We start from the raw sequence: 23,668 nt of genomic DNA, 5'->3' as shown, positions 1-23,668 counted from the left end.
ATAGCCTTTCAAACAATCTCTATTTCTAATGATGGATTTGCACAGTAAAAACTGAATTGAGTATGGAACAAGAAGCTTAGAAATACAAACAGAAGAATTCATAACTTTTCCACCATAACCCTTTCCCTGCTCTTTCTTCCTTTCAGTTGCTGATATGTCTTCAAGATGAGTGGAATGGGAGAAAATACCTCTGACCCATCCAGGGCAGAGTCAAGAAAGCGCAAGGATCCTGATCAGCTTGGACCCAGGTTAGACCACTTAAGTCTGAGGATGTCAAAAGACAAAGACTTGGAAAATATGTTAAATGTTCATGTGTTTTTCATGAATCTTTGAAAATGACAAACATGACATTCTAGCTAGAAGTCAGTACTAAGCTGATTTGGTAATTCTGTGTTGTTGTGGATAGAGAGTAGGGATTGAGATTTATTTATTTGCTTGGTGTTTTTGTTTGTTTGTTTGTTTGTTTGTTTGTTTTAATCCTCTGTAGTGCAAAATACACAATTTGGGTGACAGAATGGGAGCTGTGTAAAAATCTTCTTTGGCCAATCACTTCAAAGAGTCTTCAGACACTCCTACTGGCAATCTACAAGTTGTTTTGTTTGTTTGTTTGTTTGTTTTACCACCTCTCTTGTACATTATTATCAAAGAATTGAAAAATATTTTACCGTTTTATAACATTTGCATGACCAACACTGAAATAATTCTTAAAATGCAACAGCTGATTCAGCATTTTTTTCTTATGACCGTCTTGCACAATTTCAGAAGGCAGCACGAGGAGTGTAGATTGTTTGGTTTAGCTTTCTAAGCTGTTTTATTTCCTTGTACACTACTTGATAGTCCTTGGATTCACAACGTGAGGAAGCAGACTTGTAAATGTTCAGATGTCCCAACCACCCCAGTTAATCCTCTATTTTGAACTTAATTTCCCAAATCTCCTTTGAAACAAAACATGACTACTGGAAAAAATAATGTCTTTTTTTTTTTTTTCTTTTAATGACACTTTTCTTGTTCAAGAAGAAACCTTTCTGCTTGAGAAATTTGTAGTATATCTTTGTAGTGAGAGAGGGCAGTTCTCTCAAAGCATTTAAACATCAAAGCATTTAAGCATCTTTGACCAGATGGCAAACAAACTGGCATTAAATACAGCATTTTTTTAAACTCCTCTTTCAGCCCTAAACGAAGCACTGAGAAACGCAATCGTGAGCAAGAGAATAAATACATAGAGGAACTTGCAGAGCTGATTTTTGCAAATTTTAATGATATTGACAACTTTAACTTTAAACCTGACAAATGTGCAATCTTGAAAGAAACTGTGAAGCAAATTCGTCAGATAAAAGAACAAGGTAAGAAGACTAATTAATTGACTTTGAATATTTTGAAGGTTTATTATTACTTTGGCAAACCCAAATAGTCTCTTCAACTTTTCTTTAGCAAATTTCCAGAATTTTTTTTTAATCAATAATGAAAAATGTTGTAATGCAATGTGTATGGAGTGTGTTAATTATCAGGTTCAGCATTTTTAAAATAACCTTCAAAAAAATTCAGAAATTGCCTAGAGTGAGGGAAAGTCGATCAGCCTGATGTGTGCATCTAACAGAATTGTAATCAGTTGCACCTTTACAAAAGTTAAACTAGCAGGATGGTTCTGGGAGAAAAAAAAAGAAAAAAGAGTACTTATATACTCTTCCATGGATGATGATGACTCCACGTAAAACATGAATAATCCAGGAGAGCATGGGGTATGAAAGTATTCTTCATTCCCCCTCTTGCTTTCTTTTGTTCATATGAATAGATATTGTGGCCTAAATGATCTGTGTCCCCTAAATTCTGACATCACATCCTGAACTACAATAGATTTGGAGCTATTCTAATCTCCAGATAGGGTCCTGTTATAAATGTAAACCAGAGAACGTGACAGTTTTCTTCCTGTTCTTTGTCTAGAAGATTACTTTTTTTTTTTCTTTTGATATATTTCTTATTTAAAGCTAAAATCTTTTTAGAACTTAAAAATTTTAGAAGGCTTTTTTTTTTTTTTTTTTTTTTTTTTTTTTTTTTTTTTTTTTTGATGTTATGGATCTATCTGGACTGGCCTGGCCTGAGTGGCACTGAAGGTGTCTGGGGTAGATTCAAATTCTTAAAGTGTGTATGCTTTAGTTTTCATTTAGAAGAACAGAATTTCTTTATAAACTGTGTTTAGAGTAATTCCTTTATTTTTCAAAGTAATGCTACTTTTTCCTTATTGTATAAGTGAATTTATAAAACTAGAGCTTATCTATTGCATCCTTTAGACATTTTTAAAACAAATAGATAAGTAGTGTAGTTCCAGACTGTTCAAAACTAAATGGAAAGTGCAAAGTGTCAAATTATTTCAAATGTCTCCAAAGTGTCTAGTTTTGGTTAATCATTAGGGATGTTTCTACGACTTAGTTCTCTTCTTAATGCTATTATGTTTCCATAATTTTTTAACTGATAATGATGGTCAAGTTGCCATGCTTCATGATAAAAGTATACTTCTTATGCTGGCACAGTGTCTATCAACTTTGCACCTTTCTGAATTGGGATTTAGATTTTCCCTTACCTTTTTTGCTCTTCCTTTTCTCACTTTCAATTTTGCATTTATTTCTGTCATCAGGAGACACATTCCCCTTATCTTTATGGATATGGCTTAAGGAAGGAGCTTTTCCTAATGACAACAAAACTGTGTTTTCTTGGGAAGTGAGTGCACAGAGAGAAATCTGTTAGTCCCCTTGATAATTCTCTAAAAAGCTCTAGAAAATGTAGTGTGAAAATTTGGCTCTAATGCACGCTCACTCTGGCAAAGGCAGGGTTTTGTTGTTCAACAAGTCAAGTACCTTAAGAGCAGTTTTCATATTGTTATAAAATGTTTACACTCATCAGACCAGGTTACATTTACATTATTGAAGTCATCATGGGCTAACAATAATGCTAGAATTTTACCAAAGCTGAATGTGTGCTTCATTTTCTAAACTCATAAAATTTTACTGCAAAAACAATTGAAAGTAAAATTCAAAAGGTAAGCTAAAAAAGCTATGAATGCAGTTTATTTCAGCAAGTAGAAGTAGTTTGCAACCCTTGAGCAATAAAGATATTAAATTACTTTTTATGATGTTGATCTGTTATACAAGGTTCTTCAGCTGAGAACAATTAGACTGTCTTTGGATCTTTACATATAAGTTATAGCTGGTACAGACTGGACTTTAATCCTCTCTAAGGAGCGTTGCAAAACATTCAGACTTTCAAGGTGGTCATTATAACAGCATCTTAGAGTCTACAAACAAAGATTGTGAAGCTTCAAGTTAATCCCTTAAATTAATTGATAGTTTGATGCCAATTTCTATATAGAAGCTACATCTGTTTGCTGTTACAGCAAATGTAAGGTGATTTTCCTTTTAATAAAAATTCAAATGACAGCATATTCAGAAATGCAATGTTGTTCTCAAACAGGTTCTTGTTAACACATTTTGTTAACAAATATGACTCACATATAATAAACATTCAAATGGCATTAACAATAGAGTGTACCTATACTTCTCTTGTGCCTGACCTAATCAAGGAAAACATATCGAAGAGATAATGAAAATGTTACTATTACTTTCTCATATTTTGCAGAGGTTTTATCACCTCACATTTGAAATCCTTCTCTTAATGTATTTAAATTAGGAATATAAATACATGTTTTATGTTGTTTCAAATCAGTTTGATGACATTTTCTGCATGCTGTACCTTTACAATGGTGAAACACTCCCATTATCTTAATAGTACCTATTTCTAAAACAAAATAATAAATATAATACTATACTTATACAAAGTGCCATGAGACTCAGGTTAAAAATCATATTTTGTTACAGTTACTTTGTTGCTTTTGTTTTTAAATTTATTGCTTTTGGGGTCACACCAAATACCTGTAGCAGGAAGCTCAGGAACTGGAGGTTCTGAGTGATTCTACACTAATCTGGACAAATAAAGGTGGCTCAGTTTTTGCACAGCGTGTCTATTGTGCATTTGTTCAAAGACTGATTAGATTTGTGAAAACATATTTTACTGAAGTTTTAGTAAAGAGTTTGGATTTTTTTTTAATAAATACTAAAAATTCTTCAACACAAATTTTCTTCTCTGTCTATGAATAGAATAATACGTTAAGGTCTAATTAATTACAAAGCACAGTCATTTATAAATACCTTGTAAAGCCACTGAAAGCAACAAGTTTTATAGCTGCAACTGAGATTTGACAAGGAGACTTTATTCTAAGTTCTGGGAATGAAAATGAGGAAGGAAAGAGTACAGACCGATATTCATTTCCTATGTCAAGCTTGCTGGGCTGGTAATGGAAAAAAAAATGTAATAGATTATTTTTTTTTTCCACAGTTATACTATATAATTTAATACGTTATTATCCTGATATATGCAAATATATGTTTGCAATACTTCACCTGTTATCATTATATCATTTCTCACAGTATAGACTCAAAGATTCTTTAGTTGTGGTATGTTAGAAATTCATTTTATTACAATTTGGAAGCAAGTTAAGAATACGTGTTTGTAACTGAATTCATTAGATGAATTAAAGATATTTGGGAGATATAACCATTGAATGCAGTTTTTAGTCTGGGTTTTGAAATGTTTCCAGTACTTGGGAGAATGAAGTCTCTTTAGAAAGCTTAATTTCCTTCAGGGGACTCTTTCTATATTGTCTTACAGTGATCTCATAGAGATTTGTGTTTGTCCAGTGCAGATTAAAACTTGTGATTCTAGTATAAGGATAAAACAGAAGCTGTATTAATGTAAATCTTAGGTGGATATTTCTACTAGAGATTTGAGGCTTTTGCTTGGAAAAAAAATATATATCATTTTGTCTTTTATAGCATAAAATTGTTATGCAAAGGTATTATACTTGTGTTACATGATAATGAAAGTGTAATTTCTCCTGCTATATGCAATCTATGCTACGTTACTTCGAAAGAATAGTAGTCATATGTGTTGCAGATATGTGTACATATATGTGTACAAGCACATTAAGTTCAGATTTGCACATACTTAATTTAAGAAGCTTGTTTTAGGTAAGAGTAAAGACCACTGGGGATAAATGTTCCTTTATATGCCAGACAGCCTAGAAGCTATAATTAGCATTCATTAGTTTATAATCAGTTGAACTGTTTCACATCAATCTTATTAAATTTCATACCTATAGCAGGCCTTTTCCTTGAATTGTATCCTCTGACTCTCTTATTTTTCCTTCTCATTTTTGTTTTTGGTTGCTACATCCTCCTCTAGCTATTCTTTCCCTATTGAACAGGCTATCAAAATTAAAACTTTGTTCTTAGTTTAAAGCTCTATTTTGTCCATCCTGCTAACCTCCATCTCAGGAGGTAAATAGCTCACATTTCCAAGTAGAGTCATTTCACTGCTTGAGCATCTCCTGGTTCAGTCTTTGAAACCTTCTTGTCTTCATTGTCTAGTTGTGCTTTTACCCTCTCCTCTGGGTATCTGAAGTGCACTAGGTACCAGAGGATACTGAAGACCACCTCAAGCTTCTTCAGTGGTTTCTCTAGCTAAGTAGTCTTCTCTGCCCCCTTCAGTGGGATTGCTGGAGATTGTGTCCTGACATCGAGTACAACGTATGTTTTGTTTTGCTTTGTGTTTTTTTTTTTTTTTCTCAATTCCCCTTTGTAGCTTTTATTAAATTCCAGGTCTGCATCTCTTATTTTTTTCCCTCTACTCTTCATGCCTTTCTGTTTTCAGCAGCCTTTTTTTTTTTTTTAGGATGACATCCACTTGTGTTTTTTAGATTCATGTGCAGTGGGATATAACCTACTGTACTGCAGTATCCCCCAATGTAATTTGATATGTCAACTCCATTTCCTCGCATAGCCCAGCTTTCATGTTTCCCTATTTTCTGAAGAGGTTTTGTGTTCTGTGTATCAGAATTTCAGTAGTACAGTGAAGGGGCATCAGGGTTCTGGTTATCAGTCTAGCTGTTAATGTGTACTTTTGAGTTGTCAAATCTTATTTTCAGAATAGCCTTACAAGACAGACCTTGGACCAAATGAATCACTATGTGAAAGCTGAACAACACTGGGAGAAGGAATAGTAGTTAATGAAAAGAGACATGCAAGAGCTATGGGATCTGTATGGTATATAAAAAAGAAAAAGAAAAAAAGGCTTGTTGTTAATCACATATCTTCTTTTTCTGGTTTCACATTTGATAGCAAAAACAGTTTTAACTTCCCTATGGCTGTACTACTTTGTAATCACAGGTTCACTCCAGCAGATATTCTCTCGTTGCCTCCAGCACCAGTATGCAAGTAAAATTTCTTGCTAAAGGAAAACAGCATGATCTTAAAGGTGTAATGAGGTGTTACTTTGGCTGCTGCTACTTTGAATTTATCAGATCTGAATTTAGATTCATATTTCACAATGTATTTAAGCAACTGCCTAACTTTAAGCACATGAGTAATCCTTGTAAAGTCAGTGGAACTGCTTGTATGTTTAAAGTTATGTGCATAAATATCTTACCATATCAGGCCATTATGAGAGTATATACAGACAGTATATAGAGGGTTTTGTTTGCTGTTATTTGTTTGTTTGTTCAAATATTTCAGCTGGTCAATTTTACTGTAATTCTAAATTATTGTAAGTTAATTGCATTTGAGATGTCAGGAGATTTAAAACTGATGCCATCATATACATTAATTTGTAGTTTTTGAATCTTTTTTTGAAGGAGTTCTGTATAGCTATTATTATTTACATATGCTCTATTTCCAGCTTGATAGGGTTTTAATCTGTGTTAAGTGTCAGATGAATTTGTACTGTGAAGTTGAGCAATTTATGCAGAACATTTACAAAAAAATCTAGTACAGAATTTGTTTTGCTGTCTGTGCTTCCTACGGCTGAAACTGATGCACTAAAAATGGCTTTGATCTTCCTCTGTAGATTGTAAAGCGTTTTGGCTAAATATCCAGTTATGTTGACTTTAATACTTGCACGCCTCCAGAGAACTGCTGATTCAGTGAAGAATTTAGGTAATGCAGATCTTTAGGTAATACAGAAAGTCAGTTTCTTTTCTGTCTCTGATGAAAAGTAGTCATTAGACAGCAGATTCATTCACCAAGTGTGAAATTTCCTGGGGTTTGCTTATTTTAACAGAGTTGCATGTCATGCAGACCAGTTGATATAGGCCTTATCTAAACACAAGTTGTGACATTGTAACTGATGGTTTTCTGTGGAAGTGGTGTTGTAATTTCCCTAGTATGACTTATGTTAGAGTAGCTGAAAACACCTTTGTGAGATATAGCTTGTTGACAGTGGGCCCAAACTATTGCTTCAGGAAAAATAATCACCACACTTAATAAAAATAGTGAAGTTGCGTGATACCTACGCATGTAACGGGATTTTAGTGTCGTTTGTTGTTGGGTTTTCCTCCCTTAGTCATGACTAAAGTTGTTGTATCTGCTGATTTAGAATAAATATAGCCTTGTTCCCTCAAGCTCATGAGACTGTTTACTTGTTACCTGATTAGGAGATTTAGGTCAATTTTTATTTATTTATTTGTTTGTTTATTTATTTTACTAAGAGCAATAATAGAGTGGTCCTAAGGATGCTGATGTGCTGGCTGGAGACCAGTCCACGGGAAATGAGGTGGCTGTTGGAAGTGCATTTTCCACCTGTGTCAGCCCTTATCTTTGCCACAAGTTCCTATTCCCTCCATTACCTTGGCATTAGCATTTATGCAGTTGTGTGGTGAGTTTGAGCAGTATTTTTGATTTGGCTGGTCTGCTGAGGGAGGCGAGGAGCTGTTTCCCCACAGGACCTTGATGGGACCCCATCCAGCACAGGTGCAAGCCTGCTAACAGACCAAGAACCTGCAGTGACTGAGCCATGGTCTGTCTACAGCTGTCTTTGAAGTGCTGGGCATTGCAGGGTGTCAGCAATGTCTTTCGCTTAACAAACTGTCCTTACCGTAGACTTCAACTTCATTGGTGATGGATGGCTTTGGTTCTAGGGATAATATTCTGGAAGTTTTAGACCGGAAATCTCAGCTTTGACTTTGAGCTGTGGAGGAGTGTGACTCAAAGTTGAAGAGGAACTGCGTTATCAATCCTAACAGGTCTCTTTTCAAGTAGGAATATTAATCATTGGCAGGTGTTACAGGAAAACTTGTTTGTTTTGCATCCTACTTGAATGTGGCTTTTCTTTTATCTTTGCCTTTTTTCATAACTTTTAATTGACCAAGGTAGAAAATCATTCAAAACTAGTGAAGCATTGTTAATTTTATATTCTGTATCTGCAGAGATGGTTGCAGGTCTACAGTACCAATGTTGTGTACTGCTATTGAGGATTTGTGGTTCTGCTATATTTCACATGCTTTGGGAGATATGGCTAAAGTGTTCCCTCTTTGTTTCTCACAGGAGTATTTTCATTAAAGTTTTGGTTTTGTTACTTTAAATGTAAATAGTCAATGAGCAGTTTAAAGTTCAAAACTTTACAATTTTCCATTTACAGTTTTCCATTTTACAGTTTTTCTTGCAATCTCTTGTGAACTGAATACACAACATAAATGTATTTTAGCATTTTAAATTTGGGAAAGAATACAGAAATTTAGACTCATATCCAGAACTCCGTATTTGAACTAAGTTTTTGCGCCTACAGTTGCCCACCAGCTGCATCATCTTCAAAGCTGCCTGGTCAATAAGAAACTTGAATTTTAGGTGGTAAAGAAGAATTAGGAGCTGCTGATTAAGATTTTAGTGTTTGTAGTCTCTGTTATTGCTGCAATATGCAGTGTAACAGGTACTGACTCTAGGCCACCAGGGTTTGCTGCGTGCTTTAGATTAGTGTGTGCAAGGTTCTAATCTCAGCAACATGTAAAGCAAGTGAAGGAGGAGGCTTCATGTTACATTGATTTTTCTCTGTGGAGCTTAATTTAAGGAATAGCAAATTAATTTACTGAGAGTAATGATGATACTTCAGTCAAAATAAAATCGTCTGTTATAAAGAACCTAGCTTTTGTTACACAGCTTTTATCTTTTATTTTTAAGGAATGCAGACTGAAAAGTGATAATATAATATTTACTCACAATAGGTTGCAGTGACTTTCATACAGAGTTTGAATCCTGTGGATTTGCAGCACATTAAAGACATATTGATCAAAGGCTCTGTGTTCAAACTGGAACCAAGATAATTGCATCTGTTCTAAGTCATGCCTTTTCATATTGCTGCAAAGATTCTGTATGTGGACAACTGCACGGTTAGTTAGAAATAAGGGTCCATGCAAATGAAATGACTGAAGATATGAAAAACAGATAACACTTCAGGTTTCGGTTTCTTTTATGAAAACCCACAGTGTGCAATGGGGGAAAAATATAGAAAGACTGAAATTTGAAAGATGACATGGCAAATGATCATTTACTTGTTCTGTGATATACACCATTGAGCTCCTAGTGAATGTCCTTAGACAGATGGTTAGAGAGCCAAGACACACATGCCTTCTGTTTCCTTTTATCATTAAAGTGTGTTGGCACATCTGTATGTATTTTACAAGGCAACAGGTGCTCTAGTGTGTGCACTACACACTTGCACACACACGCTCTCTCTCTTTCCTCTGAAAGCAATCCACTCTTGACAACTCTGGTAAGTTGAGAGCAAATATAAGGAGGTGGAGAAAGGAGAGTACATAAATGAATTTAAGTTCTGCTGAAGTTGAAAAATTTCAGAGTAGATATAATTGAAGATACTCTAAAACTGGGTATGTTACAGATATTGCTGTATTATCTGAAACAGTATCCATGTGTCCCTTTAGAACAAGCAACAGTATGGTACCTCTGTTGATTTAGGCTCCCTTCATCTTGAAGCAGAAAGGCATTTCCCTACAAACCTTGCCTTGGTACTGACACAAGGCAAAATGGAGCTATGCACTCTGCCTGCCACAGAGGACTCTTTAACAGGCAAGAGGCAGTATACTGCCTAATAGCTGGAATCTGTGGCCAAAGTCAACTCGTACAAGAGGCACAGATTCTGAGTAAAAAGTTATTTGAAATTTGAAGCAACATAATGGACGATTTGGTGACTTTCATCAGTCCTCCCAATCAGATTTGCATATCTTTTGAAATACGTACTGTAACAAAGGGAAGTTCTTGGCATGATGCAATAATCGCATGGTGAAACATTTTGGGTTGCATTAGGGAGATTTGGCTAGGCAGGTATAGTGGTCCCTTGTCATTTGAAGTTGTGTGAGTATGAAGAGAACTATCCTTTTACTGGTTATTTTTTCTTCTGAGGCACAATTTCCTAGAAAGACTTGGAACAACCTGCAGTTCCCATGATCCTTCTGAGAGAGACATCTTCCAGAGATGGGTTATTTTATGTCAGATTAGGTCTGGGCCTACGTTCAACATGGAAGAGGAAGTGTGCTTAAATATAACAATTGATTCACTTGGAAATGTAAAAAGAGGAGGAAGAGATGTCAAGGTTGTAAATTCTAATTATAGATTGGAAAACTCAGAGGGACCCTCATTTAGATTTCTCTTGTTTTGTTTGTTTTGGTGTTGCACGGAAAAATATAAAGCTATTTTGTGCCAATAACACAATATTTTTCCTGTCTTCCTTCACTTCTACAAAACCTTTTACCTCCTCAGCTTGGAGGAAATATTTGAATGTTATTTTTCTATCTTTAGTTATGTTTTTTAATATATATCTTACATGACTTTCCTGAATGCAATGCTCTCAGTGACTAGCTGTCAAAATCAGTATTTTTGTTGAATGGATTTTCTTCATCTGTCCTTGTTTCTCCCTTTTGCTCTTAAAAGGCTTTATTTTTCAGCTTTTGTTGCTTTATTTCCTCTCATCTTTAGTAATTCTGCATTTTATTTTTAATTTCTTCCCTGGTTACACTGATTCATGCCTTCACTGCAGTTTTAATTTGGGGTCCAGCATTACCATACCTGTGATGGATTTATTCCTTTCACTTTTGTCTCTCTGACACTGTTTTTGTTTGTTTGTTTTTGTTTTGTTGTTGTTGTTTTTTCTCTTAGTGCTGCAGTAAGAAATATAAATAGTTTAAGAAATGTGACAAATTTTACTAACAAGTTGTTGAGTGTTACAGTGATCAATATCAAGGATTACTGTAATTGCTATTAAGCTTCTAAGTGGACACCATCTGTCTAACTGCTGGAGATGCTGATTTTAACTGGACATTTATAAAACAGCTTGTTGGGCTGTTATTCTTAATGTTCAAAATATAATTATGTGTTTGCAGTTGGCAATCTAAACTGTAAAGATGCCCAGTAAGCTTTTTTCTTGCTTGCTGTGTATCAGTGATACGGGTTGAGAAGTCAGTCCATAAAACCTTTATTCATTATAACTGAGGGAGTATATTGGCTTTCTCAGGTTAATTGTGAGTTGCAGTGTGAGAAAACTTTACCTGAGTTCTGTAATGGTCAGGGGCATTGTCATTTTTTCTTTCTTTGAAGCTCAGACAAGGGGCATATATCCCTTATTTTAAGAGCTTAAAACCAAAGATTCGTGGTGGTGTTGTTTTTTATAAGGACTTTAGCTCAGGTCTAAAAAAGGGTTTAGAATTTAGATTTACAGATCAAAAAACATCATCCTTAAATGTTTAAGCTGAGGCAGACCCAGTGTCCTATGGAAATAATAAATTTAAAAAGGCTCGCCTGTTAGAGCTTACATGGGTGAAGTGAGGAGTGGCTAACTAAGTTTCCTTTTGCATGACAGTAAATGAATTGCTGACTTGAGGAGAAGTTTCAGGATTATGACATCTGATCTGATTTATACATGGGCTTTGCTGTAGGCCAGCATTACCAGCCTTGGTATAAAGGAGGGTTGTGACTGGAGTCAGACCTTACGGTTCAACATTTCTGGTCTGATGCCACGTTTTGTTCAGCATGCTGTCACCAAATGGAGGCACCTCCCTCCCAGCCTGGTGAAGTAGCATCCATATCCATGACACGGAGCATACTTTTCCCTGAGCTTCTGGTTATCCATGGCTAAGGGAACCATTTGGTTTTAAGGCAGGTCAAAATTTATTCTCAGAGGAGAGTTGACAAAGCTCGCTAAGAAAATTGAGAAAGCAATACTACTTGGTTTTAATTATTTTTCTGTTTATGAATTAATATACTGGATTATAGTGCCAGTTAAGACTGGGTGCAGATCCTTACTTCATGACTGTGAAATAGAGAGCAAGAAATGATAACGTCTAATTAATTATGTTGTAAGAATGGTTCCGTCTATTGGAGGGAGCCCATTTGTAACTATCAGTTCTATTAGCAGGCATTTTAAAATCTGACAGAACAAATTAATGTAAATTGAACATTCATTGAGATTAAAAGTGACTTTGTCTGGATGTAAATCTTAGCAACAAGATAAGCCAAACTTTTCTAGGATGATGGAAAAAAAAAATCATTTTAGAGAATATCTTACATGATACTGTGTTCAGACACTGCCAGGAGAGCAGGGCTCATCACGTGTAATGGTTTCTCGGGAAGACAAATACGATCACTCTGAACGTCCCCCTGCTTCCTCTTTCTTTACCCTAGCTTTTATTGCTGAGCAAGCATGATGCTACATGGTGTGGGACATCCCTTTGGCCACTGGCATCACCTGTCCTAGTTCTGTCCCCTCCCAGCCCCTGGTGCACCCCTAGCCTCCTCACTAGCAGGGCAGCACAAGAAGTGGAAAAGTCCTTGGCTCTGTGTCTGCACTGCTCTGCAGCAACAAAAACATCAGTGTGTTATCACCTCTAGTCTCATAAAAAATCCAAACCACAGCATCATACGATCCTCTCTGAAGAAAATTAACGCTATCCTGGCCATAACCATGCCACTGACATACCTGAAGCGGTGTAGTCTATGTTGAAATATATGAAATGAATCTTACACACAGTTTCATAACAGATTTGGATTTTAAATTTTGTTTAAGTAACTATCATGCAGAAGAAAATAGGCTCTTTTAGGAAGCTTTTGTTTTTCTTTATACTTTCCTTGCATTTATAGGAACACTGCTGTCTAAATTCACTTAAACATTTGGCTTGGGCCTGTGATGATGGGTAAGACAAGCAAGAGAAGGGGCCCAAGTGTCTATTTCTGAACACTGAGCTATTATAGGAAGAAAACTTTACTTGTCCTTAATGATTTAGAGCTTTTTCATAAAAGATTTATCTCCTATAATCTGTACTATTAGAAGCAGTAGGAGCCTTGTTCTCCATGTTAGCATGGGCACATTAAATTAAACTTGTTTCTGTTCTTCCTTAGCTGTCTTCAATTATCTGTGCTCCATTTTGGCCTACACTTCATTACGGAAACTTTTTCCTTCACAAAGATCACAGGGAGCCCTAGATCCTTCACATTTTTTTTCGGTGCGCCATATTGGGTCTCTTGAAAACTTTTGCAGTCATCTATGGCAATTTATAAAAGCAAAAAGCTCTTTGCATGTCACTGTGAATGATCTGGTATGTCACAAAGATTTATCATCAGCATCCTAAAATAAAGAAGATATTTTGTAATCATGGTGATGTGGCATTCAAAGAAAGGGAGTCATCTGTTTCCTTTTAACAGTTGGTTGAGTACGTAAGAATAAGGCTTCGAGAAATGGAGCCTGGCTAGATTAGTATTCCTTAGCAGTATGCTATTTTGGCCTAAGTTTTGGAAACCTATAGGTTTAATTAGCTTGGCAATTATATCTGCATGTTCTAGTCTAAAGAGTGTTAACCCATGAATATCTGTTTTCAAAATCCTGCCTGTGGTTTTTATGTTTTGAATAACTAAGTGGAGGGCTGTTAACTTTTGTGAAAGCAATACATTGTTTCTGAGACAGCAATGGAGCCCTGTTTTGAACTAAATTTGCAGATCCTGCCATATTTCTTATCTTTCAAAACATCAGTGCAGCCAAAATGTTAAAGAACATTGGGCTCCCACCATTTAGATATTTCATATTAATACTGCTTTTAGAGATGAATTATCAAAACAAGATGAAGTTATTCATTAAGTAAATAACTAGCCTTACAAAAATTTTAATGCCAAAAAGTACAGTAACATTTTCTGTCCTAATTCAGTATATACCAAAGAAAATAAGTACTCTGTTAAACTGGTGATGCCAAATATTTGTATCCAATATTTCAGCGCAAAGGTCATTTGGCTAGGCCTTTTCTTTTGAAATTAATCCATATTAATGTAACAGATTATAAAGCAACATTGATGGATGTATAGCATTTGTTAGTATGTACAGGAGAGTAGTTTAGATGAGTGTTTTGAAGTAGCTAAATACCAAGAAACAAAAGTGTTTCCTGAACATATGTGCTTGTCTATGTACACAACTACAGCTACTTGAATGTGCTTATATGATTCTGGAATTTATCAGTGAGTGATTAAAGTGAGGGTACTTTTGTGTAAGGCATTGATGGCCACTGTATTTTAACTAAAACGAGTACTCTTTAGTTGTTTAAGTGCTGTATTGTAGGCATTTCTAAAATATTGAAAAGTTGCATCACAAATAATCAGGGATCCAAGCCTACACCAGTTACGTCATGTTTCCTAGGGGAAGAAAAAAAAAAAACAACAACAACAAAAAAACAGCATTTTAAACCAGTAAAAATTATAATCTTCAGCACTATCTTGGATTTTGGCCTTTTGATAGGCAAGTCTCCTGGGCAGGCAACACCTTTGATGATTAATTTATTTATGCTCTTTCTCTGGATACACAGTACATGCTGGAAGGTTAGTGTTAGTGGTCTTTTTGGAGAAAAGAGAAAGAATGTTGATTAAAAACATAGGAATACAGACACACACACATTTGATTTGTCAGTTTGCGAGTGAAGCACACCCTTTTGATGTTATTTAAAAGCATATATTGAAAATATACAAATATTTTAATAAGCTAAGAACTGTCTGAAAATTCTGCAGAGTAAATCTGCATCCTGTTGCATTCCCCCGTTACCCCCCCCCCCCTTTTTTTTTTTTTTTTTGAAAACTTAGTGGAAAAGGTCAATGTTGCAGCAGATTCAGACAAAGGTTGTGATGGAAGCTTAATTCCACATTCAAGAGATCTTTATGAAAAACAAAACAACTTTGCACTCATCGTGTGGTAGTTTGAAACATCATCACAGTTTAAAATGAGGTGTTGGGTGAGAAGTAGTTTCTGAATCCAGGGCTACTTTAAGGCTTTGTTTTAGATTTCACTGAAAGAGCAGGATGACTCTTGTCTTCCTGCATCTTTTCTGATAAATAAGCTTACTAGAAATAATTTCAGCAGGGAAATTGTTTTACTTGCTGTGTTGTTTTGTATTTTTATTGTGTGTTGGGGATGGAGCAAATCATTAGGGATTTGGGGTCCTGCCTGTGACTATTTATTCTTCAACTCTGCTTTTAGCAGCAGCAAGTGGGTTGTAATTCTGGGTTTTAGTTCAGTTCCCAATCCTAGAAGCACTTAACTGAAACTAGTGACCTCCTGGTCATCCCAGATTTTTAATAATCCTTGCTGCTGCATTAAACAGTGGATAAATATGGGAACAGTAGGTGCATATTTCTACAAATAATGCTATTTCTCTAAAAAAAGTCAAAGTGTTTGCTGTTAAATCAAATAGTTAGTGATCTTCAGAGAAGGTATTTAAATATATTTATAGAGGGTGAGACTCAGGCTCAGTGCTCTGAATAGAGCAAGCACTGTGCTGGGAGTGTGGCACTGTGGCATCCCAACCACAGCAGCCGGCTGCAGGGCTGGGGGACTCTGCCACTGCTGCCCCAGCAAAGGACACCTGCCTGCATGGGTGGACAGGGGACCAAGTTACTCTTCCAAGGTAATGCCTGGAATTGCAGAAAAGCTTTTTTGCTTTTTTTTTTTTTTTTTGTTCAAATTGCAAGTAGTAGTCCGTTAAGTTTTGTAATAATGAGAGAATAAAAGGGATCCTAAGTGTGATGGCAGAAAATAAATGAGACATTGAGAATAATGATAAGAAGAAAAAAGCAATTGTAAAATGCATGTTAAAGTATTCAGCAAAAATACATACAGAGATACTTGTTTTTTTTCTGTCCAGTAGTTAAATACTGTTCTTGGTGAGTTGAATTTCATGATTTTTGTCCTTGATGTCCTGAATACCTCCAAATTTAACTGAGCTGAGGGGGATTATTTCACAGACATCCCTTCCAATGGAAGTTGTACAGGGTGAAAAAAATGATGATTTGAACAAAAAAGAATGATAGAGAATGGTCAAAATTATTAGCAGAATGGAAATTACTGACTTTGTGTTATTAGTTCAGTTTGTTTCTGTTCCTAAATCCATCGTGCTTTTTCAGTCATTAATTTACTTTTGGTGTTGTGGCACTGGCTGCTGTTTCTAAATTTTCTAAGATCAGACTTCACTCAAAGCTTAAAAAGCTCCAGGAAATGTTGTCATGTATTTGGTGTTTTTGAGGTAACACAAAGCTTTCCTCACAGCCAGTGATGCTTCTTTGCCACAGGAACACAGGGCAGGTGTCTGCAGCAAATCCTGCAAAGAGGAAGGCACGGAGCTGTAAGTGCTATTACTCCTGAGCGAGTAATTGAGCTTACAGCTTCCCAGCCTCTTCCAGCTTAATCCACAGAGTCATTTGCCATGTAAGCCTGCTTCCACCAGCGGTAGGAACCGTGAGGCTCAACCCCATGGGCTGGACCTGTCCACACGAAGGGGAGCTGAGCCCCGCTGTAACAAGAGGGCTGTGTGTCGGGGATCTGGGCAAAGCTCTGCTCTTAGATGGCTCGCACTGAATAAACGTGCTGAGAAAAAGTGCAGCTGTGCTTTTTTAATATGCACTGCAGGAGATTTCAGCAGCCTGATGATATATCGTGCATTAATGTTGAAAAGATAAACACATTTGGAGAGCACAGGAAGGCCTTGTGTTTTTATGTTAGCAGAATGCTTCCTAATGAATAAGAACGTGCTGCTGGCTTCACAGAGCCATATGGCAGCTTTTCTAATTTTAGTTCGGTGCAGATGCATAATTCTCCCTTGTTTTACCTCCTAAAACCTTCCTGAGATGTTGCATAGTTTTTCCTGTAAGACTTGAACTATAGTTTCTGTGTGAAAAATGTATTTGGGAGTCTAATGGCGGCTTTGCTCTGGACAGATGTGTGCTGTGTGATGAAAGAGCAACCTCACTGCATAATCACTTCCCTAAAATAGTAGCTAACTTTATTCATAGGCATAGGATAAGCTGGTCTTAAAATTGATTACTGAAATAGTTGCTTTTTCTTAGACAGTGGTCTTTTGAAAAATGGCTTGGTTTCAGGAAGAAAAAACAACTTGTGTTGAGGCAATGGGAACCAGCTAAGAAATGTGCACGCAGATATTGAGTGCCTTGTGAGCCATGGGCTGCAGCAGCATGAATTGCACAGCTATGAGGCAGAGCTGCTTTCCCTGTGGTTAACCAAGCATCAGAATAACTTACATGTCCTCCACTGCTTTGCTTCATCACGTGTCATGATCCAAAACCACTCACGTTACCAAATACAAGCTTGCTTTTCTTCATTTGTTTTTTTGTTTTTGTTCTTTGTGTGTGTGTTTTTGTGTGTGTTTTTTTTTTTTTTTTTTACGTTTGTGCAGCCGTATTCCTGTGGAAAACCTACAGTCCACAACCACCATCAATACTATTACTTAGCAAATCAGGTTAGATGTTAGGAAGAACTTCTTTACCGAAAGGGTTGTTAGACGTTGGAACAGGCTGCCCAGGGAAGTGGTGGAGTCACCGTCCCTGGAAGTCTTTAAAAGACGTTTAGATGTAGAGCTTAGGGATATGGTTTAGTGGGGACTGTTAGCGTTAGGTCAGAGGTTGGACTCGATGATCTTGGGGTCTCTTCCAACCTAGAAATTCTGTGAAATTCTGTGAAATCATCATAGACATTATCAAATCTAATATTTAAAAAGTTAATGTCAACTGAAACTTAGCAGCTTGCCCAAGCATTATTCTGTCTGGTTTATGTTAGCATTACTTTTTAATACTGTATCTAACATTGTCTTTGGCCACTTGTATACTTTTACTCTTTCCATGATTGTTTGTTTGCATTTTGTTTTTGCCAGCAGCTCAGGAGAGGTCAGGAGGATCACACAGCCTAAGCCTGTTCACAAACATGAATGAGGCCAGGCAAAAGTAGTTAGCTAATGCATAGAAAAAATGGAGAAGATGAGTTGTTTTCAAGAGAGTCGCACTGTAAATTTAATTGCATGTTTAAGCATATACAGTCACTTTCAAGTGATGCTGCTGTTACCGTTGTAAATTATAAGGGTCTTTTTTCATTCATGTGATTTTCTAATGTGCAGAACTGAACTTTATAGTACCCCTTATAATAAATCTCTTTGCTTATATTTTTTACCTATTACTATAAAGGGAGAGTATATAATTTTAGATGAGTATGACATTTCAATAGTAATTCCAGAAAATTATGAAGAACATGAATTATACGAGGCATCTGAGAAAACCTGTTTTAAACAGTATTGGATAATAAATTTGCTTCTGCCCGCTCCATTTTTTTTCTCTTCACCTCTTTCCTCGGCAGTTTGTAGAACATGGGTCCTGCCCTCTGCAATGCTTCACTGACATTTCTCTTTTGCTCCTCTTGCTCTGTGAAGAACCTGAGGTGTTTCTCCTCTGACAAATGTGTGTAGATGCAAATTCTCTCTTTCAGAGTATGCTTCATCTTTTCACAGTACCTAAAGGGGCTACAGTTTTGTTCTTACTTTGAAAATGCGTTTTGGTTTTGCAGTGTCGAGGGGGAAATATTTCTGTAGCTGGTTTCATTAAGGAAGTTGGAGTAGGGCATGGATAAAGACAAAGAGAGCTTTTTGGGTAGTTCTGCCATGCCTGATTACCCACCTGTAGAAAGGGAGTGTTTGAAACACAACCAGGAGAAGGTGATGCCCATCAGTAGCACTTCAGAGTCTGCTGTCAGAAATGCAGACAGAGCTGAGAGAACCTGAGCTGGGAGGCAAGCAAACAATAGTAAATGAGGAAGGCTTCTTAAGTTTACATGTAGCAGGAGATTTCACACTATTGCTTTTGGCTTCTCTTTTACTAGTTTAGGAATTTCTGTTAAACTAATGTGATTTCACAAAGGTTTGCTTCAGAATCTGGATGGAGCTTCAAATAAGGCTTCAGGCATTCCCGCTGATAAATTTGCCAGAAAATGTTTGTAAAGGTTTTGGATTTTTTTTTCCATCTTCCTTCTCTGTAATAATACAGAAAAAAAAAACTAGGAAAATATCCAACTGAAAATATTAATATGCGTTTCAGTATATTACTACTTACACAATTGTAAACGTATTCACAGTTTAAAGTCTAAATTACACACATCACTAAAATGCTACATAATTGAATGTATATACTCTTTGTAGTATCTCTCTCAAGGGTACTTCCATTTTATTTAAATTTCTTTTGCTCTCTAGGCTAAATTCTTAACTGAGCGGAGCTAATAATTATTTCATGTGCGTGAAGTTTATTCTGCTGTAATTTAGATAAAACACACTTGATCCCTGGTAGTGGTTTTCATAAGGATGGATCCTGTTTCTAATTTACACTTCCTCTCCGCTGAAACCCTTGGGGTGGGTGCTGCAGCTCAACCTCCAGCAGAGAAGTCCCTTTGCAGAGGAGCCCCTTGCTGCCCCTCTCTCTTCCTCTACCAACATTAAGGCTATATTTCTTTCCATACTGAATCTCCACTCTGTTAGTGCTGCCTCGCTCCTGGGATGCCTGGTAATATTTTCCTGGTGTTTTACAACAGGGGCAGAGCTGGTGCAGCAGGCAGCATGGCCAGATGGTGCCAGACCAGGGAACCAGCTCCCACTCTCTACGTTATGTGGCTGCAGTGGAAAAATAGAGGCCAGGGCTAGTCGCAGGGTAATGCCACCAATCCCCGTGGAGCAGGAAAAAGTGTTTCCAAGAGGCTTTGCAAGGTTGGGCCTATACAGCTATTTTCCTAACTCCTAGTATTCAAAAATAATTCATCTAGTGCAGAAATAATAAACTTTCTGCACTTTCAATTTGTTTGCAAGGCCCCCAGTGAACCTAGAAAAGATAGAAGTAAAAATAGGAAAAGCAAACATTACATTTTTACACTGCTACTTAACTCCAGAAGCTAGAACTGTTGAGAAAAGCAAAAAATACAAACTTGGGACTAAATACATGAGTGTATTCAGCACTAGAAATTCGTGCATCATTTATTTTTTTCCAAAGTTCCTGCAATAAATTTTTGTTCTGAATTAGCCCCACGTGCTGTATTGCTGAAGAAAATATTTGCATTTGAAGTTCTTCCTTGTGCTTGCCACTAGGGCCACACTGCTGACAGTCCTTGCACACACTGTTCCTGTATGTGCTGATGAAGTCTTCAAGAGGGGCTTTGTACTTCAGTCAAAATTGGCTAATTTATTGCACCGCTGAACATTATCAGGAGCTGCAGATTATAACATCAACATAAGTTACCTCTGAACCTGCTTTTATGAGGCTGTCTGTGGCCATGGTTTCCTATACAACTGCTGCTTAAATAAATGTACAGGAACCAGTGGCCTGAACATGAAGCCTATTCTAAGCTCTCTGGCCTCTTAACTTCTTACGCAATTAAGTTACAGATCCAATTATAAAGTCCATCATTTGGGGGCACTTGTGATTTATGATGCTTTTTGTAATGCCTAAACAAATGTTGTAATGTAGTATGTGTTGTCACTGTAACTGGTAGATAATACCTAAATAGCATTTTCATATTTTTACATTTGTTATAGCATTTCCTATAGCAAGTGGTGTGTTTGTTGATCATTTAGGGTTGGGACTTCTGTGGAAAAGGCTGGCTAAGGTAAAGGTAAATGGGGAAGTCAAATGGTTTTGAGGCACAGCTGATGATACAACAGAAGTGGTCAGGGATCAAAGGGTCAAAACAAAGAAATGGGGAACCAGAGGGCAGCTGCCAGCTGCTTTCAGAGACTGGGTATGAGGCTTGGTGAATCCTTGGTCTGACCTGGTCTTGGAAGTTTCTATGTTAATTATAGTCATTAAAACCTGTTTCATTTTTCTATGAGTAAAGCCTTGCCTCTCTGTGCATAAAAGAGAGCAGCTGACATATTTTTTTATTTTTTTTTTTAGAGAGAGAGTGTTTTTTGATACATAGATGTGTTGTTGGTGATTTGTCTGAACTCTGTGGCTGTAGCAGTTGAAAAAAAAAATCTTCAGCAAATCTTCTGTATTATGTGAGAAATAATCAGAAAAAGTCGCCCTTGTCAATCCATAAAACCAGGACGTCATGTGGTGAACATACTTGCACGCCATCGCTGTAGCACATCTGCTGTCCCTGCAGCTCTGGTGCACGGAGTATAATCCCACGTTCCCTGGTAGTCAAGATGCTATCACTGGCTACAGCAGTGAGGGGATGAAAGCAGGAAGATGGTATCCGTACCCATTATAGTAGTTTGCAGTGTGAAACCAGGGATCACTTTATGATACCAGGAACAGATGGGAAACGAGTATCGTTGCTGACTTTATTAAAAGCTCAACCCTATTTTTAGAATTCATTTACAATTTTTAGACTATGTTTTCAGTACTGTATCATCATGTGGTACCATCTCTGCTACACTGTAATATGTGAAGGACTGTTTTTTACTTTTTTTTTTTTTTCTCCCTTACACCTAATCACTGCCATTTGCCAAAAGAAAAAAAGAAGGTGGGGGTGGAATAGAGTGGGGAGGGGAGGCCTACTGCAATTCTCAGAAATACAGATTCTGGTGAGTTTAAGTGGCAGAGGAAAGTGGGTTATCAATATTTCTAGTGCATTTATTTCTATCAGATTATTTTAATCTAAATGATTTGAGCTATCCAATACTCTTAACAATCCCTTTCCAGAACAGTTTTGTTTCATTGTTATTCACAATTGTGTCATATCATGTATGAACATGCTATAAGAAGGCACCTGAGATTTTCCTGACTCTTTTCTCATGAAAGCAAGAAATGCCAGAAATCCAGGATGAGACAGTCCAAGTGACCAAAGGCTCATTGCCAGCGGGTGGCCACAGATAGGAAAACACGCAGGGGTTCTCAGAAGCAGTTCCTTTGCTTTATGTCTAAGCACTGTATAATATCATTGACCTTATAACCTCTACCAAGGAAAGAGTTCAGAGGAAATTTGACTGCAGAATTGCAGATCTGCAGACAGTGGAAGATCCTATACATTTGGGTACATTTTAATTTGTACAACTGATACTTTAATTTTCACTAATGGTGAATTTGCAAGAGCACATTGGTCTACCTGCACGTGGTACTTTAATTCCTACAATGAGTCATCTTCTGATTTATCATTGTAGAAGGAACAAATTCTTGTTATAATAATTGAAATGAGATTTCATGTTTATTAAAATAATCTATTGTGTAATATTCAAAGTTTAAAAAAAAGATTGCAGTATAGACCTAACGTTTGCATACTTGCTCAAAAAATAATGTTGTTCTGTGTATAGAACTTGTAACAAAAAATTGTTTGTTTCATTAAGTTAAAATGTGGAATATTTTATATAGTGTTATTATTATTTTTATTATTTCTTCCTTAAACATGAATTCACTGAATAGAAAAAAAATAATATAGTCCATTACCTGACAGGAATTGTAAACCCTCTTGATTTGAAAGTTTCCGTATGTATGAATGCCCCTTACCTTTGGATTTGTGTATACTATGATACTCTATGTTATAATACATTGCAATGTGTGTCTTCGTACTCCAGAAACCTTAAATCATTCTTGCCTGTAATTTTCAAACACAGCACTTGAAACTGTATGTACTTTTAATTTACTCATATTGAAGTGGCAGAGGAAGGGGTTATCAGTATTTCTACTGTATTTATTTCTATCAAATTAGTTTAATCTGTATGATCTTATTTACTGATAAATAACACAGTACAAAAATCATGTGATAATAAAAATGTGCTCCCAGAGGCCTTGGAGCAGAAATGAGCCCACTGTTTCTCAGTACTGTTCCAAGCAGATTGCAGACTTGTGTTTTTTCTTCTAAATACAGTGATCGTGGAAAAGTTGTGTAGCTATGAGCTTTGCATGCTCTGGTAACTCAGTCTCTTTACACGCCTTCATCCTGGCCATTACACACCGCACCTTCGTAAGGAGTCTCTTGTCTTTGCCCAGAGATGCATTTTGTAGTTTAGTAAAGCGTCTAGCAGAGAAAAAGCAGAAATGATTTCATTTGTGTCTTCAAACTTCACAGCTGAGAAGCAAATACACTAGTTATGTTTCTATTGAGTCATTAAGGGAGATTTTTTCGATCTCATTTCCAGTATTGTTGCACTGTAACTGTTTCATAGCTAGTCTCAATACTCCGTGATCTCTTACTGTGTCACTTAATGAGCACTGCTCTGTCATTTAATACATAGTTTTCTTTACTGCAGAAAAAGCAGCAGCAGCTAATGAAGATGAAGTGCAAAAGGCAGATGTATCATCTACGGGTCAGAGTGTCATCGACAAGGACGCACTTGGACCAATGATGCTTGAGGTGAAGAGGACAAAATTCCTTTATTTAAGCCAGTTCTCTGCCCCCATGGATGAAATGAAGTGAAAAAGTGCAGTTGGAGGTTTCTGTAAAAGAATGGTCAAGCAATACAAGCCACCCTGGCAATTTAGGATTAAGGCAT

General features: G+C 36.6%; 1 protein-coding gene across 5 annotated transcripts in view; it reads left to right on the top strand.

Moving 5' to 3' along the window:
• The window catches only part of NCOA2 (nuclear receptor coactivator 2), a 194,038-nt gene that overhangs the window by 115,855 nt on the left and 54,515 nt on the right, over positions 1-23,668 (top strand). For all 5 annotated transcript variants that reach the window (XM_032183173.1, XM_032183174.1, XM_032183178.1 and 2 more), the window contains 3 exons: positions 147-248; positions 1,171-1,343; positions 23,426-23,529. In XM_032183173.1, the coding sequence (XP_032039064.1) occupies positions 166-248; positions 1,171-1,343; positions 23,426-23,529 (360 nt within the window). In that variant the 5' untranslated portion in view covers positions 147-165. The remainder of the gene's footprint in view (positions 1-146; positions 249-1,170; positions 1,344-23,425; positions 23,530-23,668) is intronic.

This window comes from Aythya fuligula, chromosome 2, assembly GCF_009819795.1.
Source record: "Aythya fuligula isolate bAytFul2 chromosome 2, bAytFul2.pri, whole genome shotgun sequence".
In the NCBI taxonomy this organism is placed as follows: domain Eukaryota; kingdom Metazoa; phylum Chordata; class Aves; order Anseriformes; family Anatidae; genus Aythya; species Aythya fuligula.
This window is presented reverse-complemented; position numbering and strand designations above follow the sequence as displayed.